Raw genomic sequence first — 18,344 nt, 5'->3', positions numbered from 1 at the left:
TAATACCATTAGCAAAAAGCATCTGATAGGTTTCTTTTCCCTGAAATGCTCTAATTTTAAAGAGATCTAAATGTCATTTGTAACAGAGGGCTCAATATGAGATGGCCTCTGTTATCTCAGTTAGCAGGCTTGCTGGACACATATCTTCTGAACTGAAATAGATTCAGATTCTCTCATAAGGGAGGACAGAGGGTGCCAGTCTCTCACTAGCTCTTGGCTATAAACTACCCTGGCCCTTTTATATTGATAATTTGTCTGGTTATATTTACCCAGAGATTCAATGGCATTTTGGATTTTGTTTGTACTCCCAGAAACCATTTGGAATTATGAGTTTCACAGACTATATAATAAAAGCAAATTTCAAGTTTATGTTATAGAATGACAGAACAAGCCTATTGCAAAATTGCTATTTCCTCTAGTGTTTTGATGACCTTGTTTCATTTATTTAAGTTTTCTTGTTAACTGTATACGTTCTCTGACTGGAGAAGCAATGATAATTCTGAGTAAATACTGACCACATTTTTCTTTTTTTGAGTAGCTTTCTTCTTGGAAATGGTGGCTTATGGTGGAATCCACCAAGAAAGAAGGGCTATATGGAGAGGGCAAAAGATATGAATTGTCATTCACTTTCTTAATTGTCCCTGAGCAGGTAGAATTTTAATAGAATAAGCTAAATAAGGAAATTTTTTTCAGGTTTTAGTAAATGACTACTCCTACTTGGTTTAAAGAGAACAGTTAGTTGGTTGTTGTCAACCACTTTTCTATTTTGTTTGTGTTTCTAGTGCCCATCATTCCCAGTTATTTATACTCCATGAAGCATGAAAAAAATGCCACAGAAATACAAACTGCCAAACCAGAAACTGGGTCTCCCACCTTCAGCAGCATCTTCTCCTATTATGACAATTCCACAATGGTCACTGGAAATGTCATTAAAGCACCTGAAAAAGAACAGTCATATAAGACAGTGACACAGCAAATGGTAGTCAATGCAACCAGCATCCCATCTGACTGCCCCAAGGAAGAAAAAGACCTGATCAATGAAAACGTTCAAGTTGGCTTATTATTTGCTTCCAAAGCTACCATCCAGCTCCTCACTAACCCTTTCATAGGGCCAATGACTAACAGGTAAGTCATTCCTTAGTGAAATCATTTAATACCAACATCTACCTAGTAATATCTTCCAAGTGAACTCCCCACTTTTGGCAGTATCTTGCCACTCTCTTCTTTGGAATCTGTCATTCTTTTCATCCATTGAGAATCTTCAATAGAAGTCTCTGTGAATGGGCAACCCAACTGCTGCTATATCCTTCCCTTTCCCTTTCCCCAATTGTCTCTCCATTCTTGCGAGCTAAGGATACATTCACATCTCTCTTCTTTTCTACTCTATAAAATAAGCTCCAGAGATCTTTTTGAAGTGAGAGTAACCTGAATCTTTGAACTGTGATCCTGATCTCTCTCAGTCCTGGGTTTGACCAGAAAGTTTGTTGAAAAATAGCCTTTGCTCAGTTAGCAATCCACAGTAACCACTGGCTGTCCTGAATTTCTAAGTGTCATTGAGCTTTGTTTCTCTCCTGTTCCTCCTATCCTGGCTCCAGAGGTCTTTTAAGGAACTTCCTTTTGGATTACATGGCCAAGAGGGAGGACTGTGAAAAAAATGACACATTCAGGAAACTAGCTTATGGATAGCATTTTAAAAGCAACTGTGGAGCTACAGGCAATATGCTAGTTCCTTCCATTTTACTAGTTGCTAAGGTTATGTCTAAGAATAAGAAATTAAATGACAAACTGAGGCAATCATTCAAGTTCATCCCCCTCTTTATAATCCTCAATTTTAGGACCCATTATCTGGATGTTACTGGGCAAAAAGTATTTTCTTGAATTTAAATTCCTGGATAATAGAATCAGCTCTTTACCTCTTATGTGATTTGAGAGATTAAGTATTTACTGAGCAGTTAGCATGTGCCCCAGCATGGGGCTGAGTGCTATTTGGTACAAAAGCATAAGCCTCACTTACAAGGAAATTATAATTTTTATTGGAATGATGGCCTCAGTTTCCTTATTTGTAAAATGAGAGGGGTTGAGCTATATGATTTCTAAGGTCTCTTCCATTTCTAGTAATCTACAATTCTAACAAGATATACAGCTATGAAATGGTGAATAAACAAAATGGGATTTTATTTGTATATATACATATCAATATCGATATATACTTATATAGATAAATACATGTGTATTCATACATATCAACATTTTAAAACTTCTTTCCAAAGTTCTTAATTGTCCTGTATAATTAAGGATTAGAATGGTATATGATGAATATGTGGGAACATTGAGAGGAGGTAGAGGTATGGCTCAGTCCCTTACCATCTGGGTGACTTTAGGCAGTTTGTTTAACCTTTTTGGACCTTGGTTTTCTTATATGTAAAATCAGAGCATCAGTCTATTGTAGATGACCTCTAATATCCCTCCAGTTCAAAATTCTGATCTTATGAGCCTATTGTGAATTGGAGTCATCTGGGAAACCTCTACTGAGGATGCAAACAAGACTTGAGCTGGGCCACTGAAGGAAGTTTAGAGAAGGAGGATCATGGAGGGCATTCTGTATGACAGTAATAGTGCGAACTAAGGCCCCGAGGAGGAAATGATTATGTTCGGACATGTGTAGGGCTGAGTGAAAGAATGAAGGGTCCTTTGGGGGATATCAAGAAATAAAGTCCAGATATTTGGGGCCAGCTTATGGAAGGTCTGGAAAACTAAGCAGAAAATTCTAGACCCCAAAGGGCAGGCAGTAGGGCATCTTTACAGATTCTTGATCTGTAAAGGCAGTGACCCATGCAGAGAAAGATATCAGGAAGATTTATTTCCATAGCAGTATTCAGAATGAATTGGTCCTGAGGAGATCGGGTAGCACAATAGGCAGGAGGTGAGGTAAGGAGGTGCCTTAGAGTGGTAGCATTAGTGATGAAGAAGGAGCAACTAGTGGAGAGAGTGCCAGGCATGGAGTCAGGAGGACCTGGGTTCAAATATGGCCTCAGATGCATACTAACTCTGTGATCCTGGCCAAATCTTTTAACCCCAATTCCTTAGCCCTTATCTTATTTCTGCCTTAGAATCAATACAATGTATCCATTTAAAGACAGGAAGTAAGAGTTAAAAAAAAAGGAGGAATGAAAAAGAAGGAAAGAACTAGAAGTGCCCAGAACACCCAGAGTGGAATATTCTGGACATAGGAATTGCTCTTTGTCTAATGCTATGGTCTCCAAACCTTTCTAATTGCACACTTATATTAGTGAATACTAAATAAACATGAATAGTTTATTCATAACGTGTACATGTTCCATTGTACTAACAATTTTGTACATTAAGAGCTTGCCCCAATAGAAATTATAAATATGAAGTTGAAATAACATTTCATTAACAAATCAAACCCTTTTTTGTTCTCACTAAAATAATTACATATTTATATACTATTATATGTAGTAATGATATAATTGTTATGCTATATTATATTATTATACTATTATATATTTTAGTGAAAGAAACTTGGTTGAATGTCTTCATTATTTTTAAAATCTTGGTTTAATACCTTTTGTTACAGTGATTCAAAGATCTGGTTCTAAGTTCAGTTAATTCTAAATACTTGATTTTACTGGTTGTCAAAGCTGAAAAAGACCTGCTGCAAACATACCTAGGTCTAAGTGGAGGAAGTGCTTTTACTAAATCCAGATGTTAAGTTTTTCCATCCTATTCACCAATTAGGCAAATGTTTTCATTGAAATGAGGCTAGCAAATTTCCATCTTTGATGTTGATCAATTGATGCAAACTCATCAGACTTTTCATATTTTAACAAATGGGTCTAAAACACATTGAAACTTGATTTGGGAAATTTTTAACCAGATTAGGATACTTTGTTCCTAAGTTTTTGTAATTGGATATGAGAAGTGTGAGTATTGGTAGGCATTACATCATTTTCAGCATCTCAAGAAGAGAATAAGTATGCAGAAGAGTATAGTCTACAGTGTCAAATATGGCACTGGTGAGGGAGAATAAGGACTGAAAAAAAAAGATCATGAGATTTAGTAATTAAGAGACCTTTGAAGAAAGCACTTTCAGCTGAGGGAAGATAGAAATGAGCAGGAAGCTGAGAACCTAGAAAACTAGAAGCTGGGGGGTGCACTCCATAGAAATAGAAAAATTCAAAAGATGCATGAGGATTGGGGCAAAGGTAATGCTTGGCCATTGCTCAAGGTCTCCTGCTGCAGCCACAATTCAAATGGATTGGTGGGGGTGGGGTGGAAATTTAGGGGGACAATAAGATGTAAAAGGGGCAGGGAATCTTGCCTGCATGGGTATTTGGATTGAGCTCAAGTTAAAGAAGTCCCGAGGGGTTCATGCTAGGGGGAAGAGTTTAACACAATCCATCTTCCCAACTTTTGATTGGTTGATCACACATAAGTGGCAGGACGATGCCATTAGGAAAACTGGGGTCTGGAAAAATGGTATTGCAGACCCACAGTCAGGAAGACTTTATTGCACATTTACAATTCATCTCCTTTAATTTCCTAGAATTCCAAGTGGCAGACTACAAACTCAAATTAAAACCATGAAATGGCCCTGAACGACATCCTGCCCCTATTCTTGTCAATTAGTCAGAAAACTATTTTTAGACGGCAAAGGGGCAAAATATACTTACAAAATTAATCCCAAACTGGTCGGTGATTATGACCCCACTGAGAAGTACCATTATAAATACAACAACACATTTCATCAGCAAAAGCAAGTCAAGCAAACTTAACTAGTCATGATTTCTAAAATGCTTGGATCTCTGTGTATGGGAAGACCCCGTCAGAACACTTCTCGAAAATCCATCTAATATAATTACAGAAAACAGCTCCGGGTTTTGTATCCTGAGAAAGCAAATAGTTCAACATCACACAGTAAAATGGAAAGCATTACCATAATAATGCCCTTGCTCAACACCTTGGTAGGAGTGATGATAAGGGCTCCATATCATACTTGGAAACTGTGATCGAAATGATGGAAGCATCACAGTTCTCCAAACACAGATGGGAAATAATGAATGTTTTTGAAGAAATGTCAGAGAAAACAGCTTGTTTAAACACAGTGACTTTCCATTATTAAACACTCAGTTTGAGACAAACACTCTACCAAAGGTTGAGTTTTTGCACACACATACACACGAACACATGGGGCATGTGCAGGTTTCTGTTTCTATACACCAACATGTAGAAATACATGTGTGTGCACATGTGTGTTTAACATACCCTTCTTTGGAGAGAAGTAGAGCTTAACTTTGCTACCTATAAAATGGAGGATTAACCAACCAATTGATTAGCAAGCATTTATAAAGCACCTACTATATGTATGTCAGGCACTTTGCTGATTCATGGAGGATACAAAGACAGAAATTAAGCAATTCCTTACCCCTAGAAACTCACATTTTATCAGGGAGACAGCAGATAGATATGTAAGTATATGTAAAATGTTAGAAAAGTAATTTTGGGGGGCATCTAGGTAGCTAAGTGGATAGAGCACCAAGCCTGGAGACAGGAAGGAGGTCCTGGGTTCAAGTGTGACCTAAGAGACTTCCTAAGTGTGTGACGCTGGGCAAGTCACTTACCCACAATTGATTACCCCTTACTGCTCTACTGCCTTTGAATGGATACTCTGTATTAATTATAAGACAGAAAATAAAGGTTTAAAACCAAAGTAATTTAGTAGAAGGTGATGTGGAAGTAAGGGAAACAATAACCACTGAAGGAATCGAGAAAGCTTCATGTAGAAGTTGGCATTCCAAGTCACACCAGTCTACTAGAGTCAGAGAGGTGGCATAATGGAAAGAGTGTTGGACTAGGAATCAGCAAGATCTGTGTGTTAAGTGAAAAATGAAATATGTGCCATATGTCCAGAAGACTGAACCTTTGCTTCCTCAGTCATTTTATCATTCATGTACCACATCTAAGGTCAAAGCTGACCTCAGTCACTTACTAGCTGTGTGACCCTGGGCAATTCACATAACTTATTTGCCTCAATTTCCCTATCAGTAAAATGGGGATAATAATAGCATCTGCCTCCCGTTTTGAGAATAAATGTATCTGTAAAGGTTATTTGTAAACCTTAATATACTATATAAATGTTAGCTTTCAAAAATCATTATTCCCAATTATCCATGAGTAGTTTATAGATTCCTAAAATCAGAGTAGGAAGGGATTTGAGACCATTTCCTCCATCTCCTCCTTGAATCTTTTATATTTACTTTACAATGCCCTCAAGTTGCCAAGGAACCACTCCTTCAAACCCCTCCAGTGATGGGGAAGTTGCTACCTCTGGAAGCAACCCATTTCATTTATGTGATTTATTCTCCAACAAAATGGTTTATGCTAGACTGGTTTCCTTCAGATATTCAACATCTTCTGAAATCACTTCTTTCTTCCAGAGCTATATGTGTGTTCAGGGATCATCAGATCACAGAAGTGTAAGGGACCGCAGATGCCATCACAATGGTGTCAAAAGAAAAGAAAAAATGGATTAGGAAAACAAAACATTATGTTGTATTTTTATTTATTTTGTTAAACATTTGCCAATCATATTTTAATATGGTATCTGTAACACTTAAGCACAGTTTCTTACTCAAGACTTTTCCTGGTAGGTAGTGCTACTCTCTACCCTCAACATCCTTCTCCCCAACACACAAACATACTTAAAATTATAGAATTTTAGGACTAGTCCAAACTCCCATTTGACAGATGAGAAAACTGATGAGACTCTGAGAGAGGAAACATCTTGCCTACGGTGAAAAAGCTACTGTCTGCAGGGCAGGTAATAATAATAGAACTATTTATGTTGTTATTGTGTCATTTTATTCATGTTGGACTCTGTGATCCCATTTGGGTTTTCAAACAAAGATACTGTAATGTTTTGACACCTCCTTCTCAAGCTCATTTCACAAATGAGAAACTGAAGTAAATAGGCTTATGTGACTTACCCAGGGTCACACAGCTATTAAGTGTCTGAGGCAGGATTTGACTTTATGAATGTCTTCCTCATTCCAAGCCTAGTCCTCTCTCTACTGCACCAGCTAGTTTCCCAATACCATTTATAATAGCATGTAAATGTGCAAGTAAGATCTCATTTTATTTTCACAATGACCCAAGAAGGTAGATATTATTTTCTCCATCTTACTAATGAAAAGGATTCAGCATTTGTTACTTGCCTGGGGTCACCTGACCAGTTAGTATCTGAGGTGGGACTTGAACTCAGTTCTTTGTGACTATAGGTCTAGCATTAGACAACCTTGCTCCCTGGGTTTTAGAACCTGGGTCTTCTGAATTGTCTTCTTTCTACTATACCACTATGCCTTTCATTTTTCCATTTTTCTTACTTTTCCCACTGTGTGGGATTTGTATCTTTTGCTATGAGAGCAGCTACTTTTTCACTCCTGAGTAGAGTTCTTTCTTTTTGTACCAGGATGAATTGAACAAAGTCAAAAACATACACTCATTGGTCAGTTGCTTGCACTGTTATTGTTGTAATATTGTTGTTTTTAAATCAGTGTGGAACATTTCTGGTAGGTAGCTTAGACATGAAAAATAACATGGCTAGTCACAAAATGTTTTATTATTATAGATTTTGGCTAGCCAAAATTGTGGTGAGAATGAGGTTTTAGGATATGACTCAGAATACAGATTTAACCATTTTCTGCTCTTCATTGATTTGCTATTTGGAGCAAAATACTCAACTTAAAAGAACGTTAGAGGCAGAGAGGGTCATTGGATTAAAAGAAAAGTCCTTCAAATTTGAAAGACTTCTGACAAAGAATTCTATCCACCTCTGGAGAAAGAACTATTGGAGTCCGATGAGGAACAAAGCATCTTTTTTTCACCTTAGTTTCTTTATGGTTTTATTTTGCTGTTTTGATTTTATATGAGTATTCTCTTATGATAATGATCAATACTGAACCGTGTTTTGCATGAAAATACATGTATAACCCAGATCAAATTGCTAACCATCTCTGAGAAAGGAGGAGGAAGATAATTTGCCTCGTAAAATTTTGGAAAATGTATGTTGAAAGATGTTATTACATGTAATTGAGAAAACAAAATATCTTTGAATAAAGAAAAATTATCAGAAGAAAACAAAATTGAAAGAAAGGAAAAGAGAGAAAGAGAAAGATGGAGAAAGAAAAAGACATAAAGAGAGAGAAAGAAAGAAAGAAAGAAAGAAAGAAAGAAAGAAAGAAAGAAAGAAAGAAAGAAAGAAAGAAAGAAAGAAAGAAAGAAAGAGGAGAAGGAAGGAAGAAAGAAAGGGGAGAAGGAAGGAAGGACAAGAGAAAGAAAGCAAGCAAGCAAGCAAGCAAGCAAGCAAGAAAGAAAGAAAGAAAGAAAGAAAGAAAGGGGAGAAGGAAGGAAGGACAAGAGAAAGAAAGAAAGAAAGAAGGAAAGAAAGAAAGAAAGAAAGAAAGAAAGAAAGAAAGAAAGAAAGAAAGAAAGAAAGAAAGAAAGAAAGAGAAGGAAAATAAGAAAGAGAAAGAAAGAAAGAAAAGTCCTTAGAAATAATTTAGAATTGGAGTTCTGAGCCTTGTTCTGTATAATACATCTATGAGAGTCTCATGAAGACTATGCACCCCTTGTTAAAATGATATCTTTTAGTTGCATAAAATAGATATAATGGCAAAGTAAGTCAATTGAAATAGTTATCAAAATATTAAATAAGTTCAAAGACCCCAGGTTAGAAACTCCTGGTGTAGAACATCCATTTCATTTTTCAGATATAGAAAATCACATGTATAGGATTGAAGAGAATTGTCCAAATAGTGATGCAGAGAAGTCTTGCAGAAGAGATTTCCTCTGCTATTGCAGATAGGCAACTGTTTTCCAGTATATAGTCTGAGTTGACTGGGCCGCTGAAAAATTAAAAGACTTGCCTAGGGATCACACATATGGCCAATAACGTGTTATGTTAGCCTTAGGACTTAAACCATGGTCTTCTTGTTTGCACTGCACTATGGTGAGTTTTTCAAGGCAAATACTAGAACCAGAATTTGAACCTAAACCCTCTGGGCTAGTGTAGCTTCCAAGTTAAGAATGAAAATTTCTCCCTGTAAGACTAAGTTTCCTGAGGACAGCAGAAGTTGGACAAATCCTAGGCAGGGCTTGAAAATTGTATCCCCTGTATATCACTGGCCCCCAGAGGCTTTGTGCCTTCATGCTAATGCATAAGATTTTGACCTACCACAAAATTAATTCTTATGGGCCATGCATGGAAAATGCAATTTTATGGCATGAACAGAAAGTGCATTCATATTTTTAAATGATCCTTGTTGTTTCACTCCCTGCTTACCTTGTGTACTTCTGCTCTTGGATCTGGGATCAGGGAGGAGGCAGCTAGAGAATGTTTTTCATCTTTATGTCTTCTACGGGGTTTAACATGGAACCTTGCAACACGGTAGGCATTTAACAAATCAAAAAGATTTGGGTTTGATTTTCACTTCAGGCACTTACAGATTGGTTCACTTAACCTCTAAAGTTACTTAATTTCTTTAAAACCATCTATAAAATAGAAATAATAATGGCATTGATTTCTCAGGGTTGTATTGAAGATCAAATGAGTTAATGCATACCGAAAGCACTTTCCATCTATACTACATAAATGTGAACTATTATTATTATTATATGGTTTGTTTAATAAATGAATGGGTGGGACCAAGTGTCCAGATTGTAATCTGAAAGCCTTTTTGTCATATGCAATGGCAAAAGATTCAAACAATTCTTTAACTCACCAAAGCTTGGTACTGCTTCTGGTCATTCGAATTCTATTTCTGAGGGATAAGTAACTTACTTCATAATAGACTTCATTCAACTAGCATGCAAAAATAAAAAGTACGGTGACTTTTTTCAGTGTTCAGTCACAAAGATGAAATTTCTGAATGAAAAGCTTAGGGAAAATATTTCTTGCAGAGACCATGTGAAAACCTCCTTTCGGCCTTCCCATGCTAAATGAAATCACGTTGTTGTTAGAAGTGGTGGTAGGAGTGGTGGAGTGCAGATTTCATTTGATAAGTGGGAAGGTCATCATCAGCAGAATTTTTAGAATGGGAATATATTCCAGGGTGGCTAGGCTCAGTTTGATTTCTTAGCTATCTCCAATGGGGCATCTCCCAATTTCATCTTTTGCTTGTCACTGTCTCAAAGTCCTGCTGTATCAGTGACTATGTTACTGTCCTCGGTCCATACTAAGTAATAATCCAGAGTTTTCTGGTATAACTTGAAACCTAGATGCTTTCCTTAAAGAATCACACAATGTTTGCACTAGAAAGGGGACTCCAGAGCTAATCCACGCTAACCATTTGATTTTATCAGCAGGGGAAAAGTGAAGCCTGCGGTAGGAAAATATCTTGCCCATAGAAAATAAATGGCAGAAACAGAACTACACTGAAAGGAAAGTAGGTGGTGCAATGGATAGAGACCACTGGGATTGGAGTCAGGAAGATCCGAATTTAAATCCTGCCTCAATACTTACTACTTCTGTGACCTTAGGCAAGTCACTTAATGTTGTTTGCTTCAGTTTCCTCATCTATATAATGAGTTGGATAAGAAAATGGGAAGCCACTGCAGTAGCTCTGCCAAGAAAATTGCAAATGGGATCACAAAAAAACTGGACACAACTGAAATGACCGAATAAAAAACTAGACCATAGGTCTCCTGACTTCAGATTCAGTGACCTGCATCCTGCAAACACTGTCTGGTTTTAGCTAACATCAGATCAACAACAACAACAACAACAAAAACTTATCTAAAAAGACATTGTATTTAGCATAGAGAAGTTTTCTAATCACTGTCGGGTGGTCTGAAGTGAGCTTTCTGGTAATAAGCACTGACCTTTTCAGTTTCTCAGTTGGCAGGAAGAACAGCTCTTTGGGGAAAGAATCTCCAGTTGGAGATGGTAACTAAATAAGCAGAAAAACAGTAGAGTTTTCTGAAATGAGAAGATAATGGTCAGAAAATTCTGGGTTTCTTGTCATTCTGAACAATCAAGATAATGTAGTTCAGAGGATGAGGAAAGTATTAACGGAAGAAGCAATCTACACTACCATGACCCATAGGACACTTAATGTGTTACTTGAAGAAAAAATGAGCATGTAAAAATAGGCATTTATTAGGCAAATAGTAGAAATGGAGGAATAATAGGAGTTTTGGGGAGATTGACACCAGGATTTCCTCCAAGAGCACATTTCCTTGGTGCATTTACAGCATGATTTACAGTAATTCACTTTATATGCCACCTCTTAGCGTATTTATTTCTATAAGGTGAGATATACCTGTGCCCTTTTAGGAGCGAATTGGGTTAAGATCATACCTTGAGTATTTTAGACATTTAGTCTTCATTGATTCATAAAGGATAATTAGTTACATTATAGCAGGCTTTCAACATTTTTTAAAAATTGGCTTCCACAAACCAAGCTAATGGCCAATAAAGGGGGTTCACAGCAAAAGGGGAAGGCTACATCTCCTGGCTACCCTTCCACAAAAGTACTACACCAGTGATAAACCAAATGATTTACTTAGGACTGTGTTAGTCCTTTGGTAGGATGGCTGAGCCATGACGGGCCTCCATGATTCATTGCCTTCTAGCGTAATTGTGTTAATTAGCATCTTCATCACCAGTCGGCCCCACAGTACTGGATTTATTGGGTCTCCAGCTCTGAGTAATTAATACACAGATACTTCCTCTCTTTCAGGCTATTTTAGGCACTTTTAGCCTCATATTGAAGCTTTTATCATGTGGCGAGCACTTTAGATTCAAACTGGATCTTGTGGTTAGCCCACAGTTAGTCTAGAATTGGAATTTGCAACCTGAAGTCCATGGACCCTTAAGGGGTCTATGGATAGATTTCAGAGGTTCTCTATAAATATACATACTAAGAAATACAATTCATATATAAATAAACATATTAATAGATACAACTTATACATAAATATACATATAGTTCATATGTATAAATATATCAATATAATTAGACTATATTAATATATAAATTCCTATTCTATATTCATTTAGATGGAAAATTTTTCTTTTTCTTTTACTAAAGGCAACTAAAACTTAATATTTTCTTCAATTATGAGTATAGTTAACAAAATATTCTTGAGAGGAAATGTCCATAGGCCTCCCTAGAATACCAAAGAGGGGGGTCTAAGATATTAAAATTTTAGGGTTAGGGTTAGGGTTATGAAAGAACCCTTGGTATCTAGAATAAAAAATTCCTTTCCCCATTCAAGAAAGAAGTAAAGTGGAAGAGAGTTAGAAATATAGTCAGTGGGAATCCTAGCAGAGGCCTGAAGAATCAGTTTGCTTTGAGATTCTTGAAAAGGGCAAAGGGAAATATGGCATAAAGCAAATGTGAGAATGGAGATTCAGGCTTTTTTTTTTTAATGCTAAGGTTTATTAGTTTTTAATAAAATTGTCAGATACTACAGACCATTAAATATTGGAAGGAGGAAGGCAATTTGGGTGTGGATGTGTGTATTTGATCAACTTGAACTAACATATGGATATGGAAAGAGGTTCTCAGGCATGTTAGTGACTTCTCCAAGGTCATACATTAGTAAAGAGCAAAATAGTTTGTTACTTGTATTCATAATTCTTCAGTTCTTAGTTTTTCAAAATATAAAATTTCGGTTAGTAAAAATAAAGATATAGTATTATTTCTACCATTCCAATTCACAGAGCCTCCAAAATCTAACCTTTAAGAGTCTTTAGACCTCCTGTTAAGAATTTTGACTTATAATAAAGAATTTTAAAATGGGGAAAACTTAGCAAAATTAACTGACATATCAAAAAAAGTCTGATATTGTCCAAAATGTTAAAACACTCATGTTTTTTCTACCACTCTAATCAAGTTATTCTCATTTCTTTTTAGGTTCAAGTTTGGTCATTACAATTTCACAGCATTCAGTTTTTGTTTTGTGTTTTTTATTTTTTAAATTTATATTGTTGTCATTGTGTACATTTTTTGGTCATGTATATTGTTTTTCCAGCTTTGCTTCCTTCCCTTTGAATCAATTTGCATACAGTTTTCATTGGTTTTTCATATTCCTTATATTCATCATTTCTTATAGCATAGGATGATTCTATTATATTCATGTACTATAATTTTGTTCAGCCTTTTCCCAGTCAATGTTTTACTTTGTTTTTAGTTCTTTCTTACCATAAAAAGGGCTACTATAAATATTTGGTGTTTATGGGACATTTTTTTTGTCATTGGCTTTCCTGGGCAAATGTCTCACAGTGGACCCTCTACACCGAAGGATATGGACATTTTAGTCACTCTATTCATATAATTTCAAATTGATTTCCAGAATGGTTGGAGTAATTTACAGCTCTATCAACAGTGTGCCTAGTGTACATATTTTCCCACAACTCCATCATTAGCCATTCCATTTTTCAGGCAACTCTTACTGGATGTGAGGTGAAATCTCAGAAACCCAGGTCTTCTGATTCTAAGTTGCTCCATTTAATCTTTGTAGAAAATCTTCATAAATTGTAAATTTCTATACAGATTCATGGCATTTCTATGGCAATTGTAATATTTATAGCCGGTCACAAAGCCCTACTTTAATTCTTCACCATAGTGTGGAAATGTCTTTGGATTTCTAAAGTGTATGTCTGCAGAGTATAAGTTCTGATACTTTCCACCAAGTTTGAAAGGTTTCTGGTATAATCCTTTTTTTAAAAAAGATTTTCATTCATTTGTTTATTTAATTTAGACTATTTTTCTATGGTTACATGATTCATGTTCTTTCCCTTCTCTCCTTCCTTCTACCTCCCATATCTAATGAGCAATTCCACATATATCATTGATCAAGACCTGTTTCCATATTATTAACATTTGCAACAGAGTCATCATTTAGAGTTTACATCCCCAATGAACTATGTGATCAAAGAAGTGTTTTTCTTCTGTGTTTCTACTCCTGCAGTTCTTTCTCTGGACATGAGAGCGATCTTTCACATAAGTCCCCCCGAATAGTCCTGGATCATTGCACTGTTGCTAGTAGAGAAGTCCATTATGTTCAATTGTACCACAGTGTATAAATCTCTGTGTATAAGGTTCTTCTGGTTCTGCTCCTTTTGCTCTGCATCAATTCCTGGAGGTCCTTCCAGTTCAGGGCATCCCCTCATTTTCCAATTTTTTTTTGCCACCACAAAGAGTGCAGCTATAAATATTTTTATACGAATATTTTTCCTTATGATCTCTTTGAGGTACAAACCCAGCAGTGGTATGGCTAGATCAAAGGGCAGACAGTCTTTTAAAGCCCTTTTAGCTCTGGTATAATTCTTACAGCAAACGGAAATGATTAATTCTTTGGCCATCACAATGCATAAAGGAAAGACAGTTGCAAAATGGCCCCTAGTTCTGTACAACAACAGTGGCAGACAACTGCAAATAGTATGCTAAGAATCACTACAGTTTGAACTCATCTATAAACATTAATTTAGCTATTGTTACTCTAAATGTAACATCTGGATCTAGTAACCAACTTATAAGTATGCCACTGTATCAATGTAGACACCTTTGCTATAAATGAAACCAGAAGACAAAAGGAAGTTGTAGATACAAGGAAGGATGAGTCACAGATTCTGGCTACTTATGTGGAAATAATTTTAAAATCTACTCTCTGTGTTCGGTCAGATAACCAACTTGTTAGAACAAAGATCAAAATCAGTATTAAAGTAGAAGGAAGAACATAATTATAGAGCACAAAACTCGGGGAAATAGGATGTAGCCTGTTAAGATAATCAGTTGAAACTGAAAAAAAAACTGGGGAATGAAAAAGAGACATCATTTCTTATAGAAGTTATATATCAGTTGCTTAAAGAATGATACCAAAAGAGCCTCAGACACCTTATTTAGCAGATAATCTCTTTGCCAGGTGGCAAGAGAAGGCAGCCTGTTAAGGAAATATTGTCTGTTTAGAGTATAAATTAATTTATAATCTCTCTCTCTCTCTCTCTCTCTCTCTCTCTCTCAACCCTTACCTTCTGTCTTGGAATCAATATTGTGTATTGGCTCCAAGGCAGAAGAGCGATAAGGGCTAGGAAATGGGGGTTAAGTGACTTGCCCAGGGTGACACAGCTGGGAAGTGTCTGAGGCCAGATTTAAACCTAGGATCTCCCATCTCTAGGCCTGGCTCTCAATCCACTGAGATACCCAGCTGCCCCACCTCTCTCTTTTTTTAACACTTACTTTCTACCTTAGAATTGATACTAAGTGTTAGTTCCAAGGCAGAAGAGCAATAAGGGCTAAGCATCTGGAGTCAAGTGACCCTGGGCAAGTCATTTAACACTGTTTGCTTTGGTTCCTAGCTGCCCCTCATTTTTAATGTCTTACTGAAGAAAGATGGCATAATACTAAAGCTATATATATATTTGATATATATAAAACATCAAAAAAACAGTAAAAGCGAAGTCATTCTGAGGACAGTTAAGATGAACCTGGAAACATAATACAATTTTTTTAAATTAGAAAGACATTAAGATTTTATAACAAATTTGCCACCATCAATGACAATATAGTCACTATGGACTTATATCACAATACCCATAGTACTTCACAAAATGGTAGAATTAGCATTAAAGAAAACAAAGGGAAAAGCAACCAAATCAGATCAATTATACAGAATGGGACTGTACAATAAATGACACAGCTGTAAAGAGGTTGAGAGATCAGTTCTCAAAGTATCTGAAATGAGGGAGGGTGCCAAAGTTCTCAGAAATCCTGGACGTTATTATTACCAAAAAAAGACATTCAAAGAATACTGATTAATACTGACTCATGTGCTTACTTTCCCATCTCGACAAAAATTGTATAATCTATATATGCATTGAGGGAGTACTTGATAAGGGTATGGGAAGGAAGCAGGTAAACTTCTTTACCAATGATATTCTATAGCAAACAATATTTTTAGTTATACAATTGACCGAAAGACATAGAAATAATGAAAAAGGCATTTTATTCATGAGAGCAAAATGCTGCTTCAAAGGCTCCCCTGTGACAAGAAGTCTCATGCATATTTTAAAATAAGACAAGGTTATTTGAAAGATACAAAACCGGAGAATTTTATTTGATACCCCTTTGATTACTAATATCAAGTGAGACATAATATCGAAAAATGGGTCCTCAACAAAGATCTTTACTGCCAACAAGGAGTTTGCCCATTACAGAATCAAAATAGAAGAAAAGAATTCATTTTTAAAAATGAATAAATAAATAAATGAATAAAAAATTTAAAAATCTTTAAAAAGATATTTTCATAACTTTCCCCATATCATTAGTTTCATGTGTAGTACAGGATTTTATTTTATATATTTAAAAACATTGTTCTAAGAGGAGGCTCATAGTCTTCATCAGGCTGCCATGGGGGGGTCCATGGCATAAAAGGTTAAGGATTCCTGCTATAAATGGTGAAGTTCTTCTGAATCTCAGTTGGCATTGTACTGATTCCATTGAATCCTGAAAATTGCAGAGCTTCTTACATAAATTTCATTATCAATTAAAAAAGCCTATCCACGGCGCAAAAACCAAGTGATAGAGAATGCTATTATTCAGGCAGTTGGATGGACAAACCACAGAGCTGATCTCTCAGTTTCAAAATCTTTAGGTTGACATTACACATCGAGAATGAGCCAGACTGGAAACTAAGCAGGAGTAGAGAATGAATTGCTTTTGCTTTTGTAAAATTGTATAATACTGTACCTTTGATGTCTCCAAGTTTCTCCTTGAATTAAAGATCTGTCTTACTTTCCATCTTAGAATGAATACTGTACATTAGCTTCAAGGCAGAAGAGCAGTGAAGGCTAGACAATGGGGGGTAAGTGTCTTATCTAGGGCTGCACAGCTAGGAATTATCTGAGGTTAAATTTGAACCCAGGACCTCATTCTCTAGGTCTGGCTCTCAATCCACTGAGCCATGTAGCTGCCACCAAGACCTATCTTCTAAATAACAGTATTCTTCAGATGATTCCATGTGGCTCTGAATCATGGAATGCATAGCCCTCAAAGAATTTCAACTGGTCTCCTGAGGACAATGGGGAAACTTTTCGTGTGTGCTAGTAGACAATAAAAATTGAACAAAAAGAAATCTAAAGAATGACCAGAGAGGTGCATCACTGGAAAAGAAGGTAGGGAGTAAAGAGAGGTGGAGTACTAATAGATAGCCTGTGTGTTTTATTGGTATACAATGTAGAAAAAGAAAAACCAAAGGGCACATGGGAGGATCTCCAAGGGAGGAAGATATATAGAAGGATCACAGATATAGATCCTGAAAGGACCTTAGAGGCTATTGGGTCTGACTACCTCATTTGAGCAGATAAGGAAACTGAAAGCTATTAAATGACTTCCCTAAGGCCACATAGGTACTAAATGACAAAGACAGGATTTAGATTCAACTTTTCTTTTTTCTTTCTTTTTTTTAATTTCACCAAAGACAATGCAATTCTTTTTTTTTGATGTTTCTTTTTGAAATTTAAATTTATTTATTTAATTAATTGATTTAGAATATTTTTCCATGGTTACATGAATCATGTCCTTTTCCTCCCCTCCTCCCACCCCACTCCTGTAGCCAATGAGCAATTCCACTGGGTTTTATATGTGCCATTGTAGATTCAACTTTTCTGAATTCAAAAACCATTCTCTTCCCAATGTTATCAATATATAGATACAAGATGAAAGGAGCATGAATGGGTTGTGGTTTGCATTGTGAAGAGGGACTTTCCACATTAAGAAGAGCACAGACCTATTTAAGAATCAGAATATGGTCAGCCAGCATTATGAATACTGGAATACAAATAGGCAACACAACAGATAGTTGAATTGTTGGTTTTTTTCCAAAAATTATATTTCTTCCAGATTACACTTAGAAACAATTTTTAATAACCGTTCTCTGACTCTTTGCAATCCATATTCCCTTCCCCAGCCCAAGATGGCAGGCAAAAAATATGATCTAGGTTATGCATTCACTATCGTGCAATCCATATTTCCATGTCTGTCATGTTGTGAAAGAAGACATATGTTGCTTAAAGTAGAAAGAACTCATGAAAGGCAATAAAGTAAAAATGGTATGCTTCAATCTGTGTTCAGACTCAATCATTTGTGCATATAGCCTTTTTCATCACGAATCCCCTTGAGTTGTCTTAGATCCTTGAATTGCTAATAAAAATTTAAGCCATTCACAACCAATCATCATACAGTATTGCTGTTATTATGTACAATATTCTTCTGGTTCTGCTCACTTCACTTTGAATCACTTCATGTAAATCTTTCCAGATT

The 18,344-nt window shown here is 36.2% G+C and overlaps 1 protein-coding gene across 1 annotated transcript in view; it reads left to right on the top strand.

The window, feature by feature from the left end:
* SLC18A2 (solute carrier family 18 member A2) overlaps positions 1–18,344 on the top strand; it is a 52,111-nt gene that overhangs the window by 1,808 nt on the left and 31,959 nt on the right. The window contains exon 3 of the mRNA XM_001368074.4: positions 783–1,125. Within this exon, the coding sequence (XP_001368111.1) occupies positions 783–1,125 (343 nt within the window). The remainder of the gene's footprint in view (positions 1–782; positions 1,126–18,344) is intronic.

The sequence above is a fragment of the Monodelphis domestica genome, chromosome 1 (genome assembly GCF_027887165.1).
Source record: "Monodelphis domestica isolate mMonDom1 chromosome 1, mMonDom1.pri, whole genome shotgun sequence".
Classification (NCBI taxonomy): Eukaryota; Metazoa; Chordata; class Mammalia; order Didelphimorphia; family Didelphidae; genus Monodelphis; species Monodelphis domestica.
The sequence above is the reverse complement of the archived record's forward strand: the minus strand, read 5'-3'. Positions and strand labels throughout refer to the sequence as shown.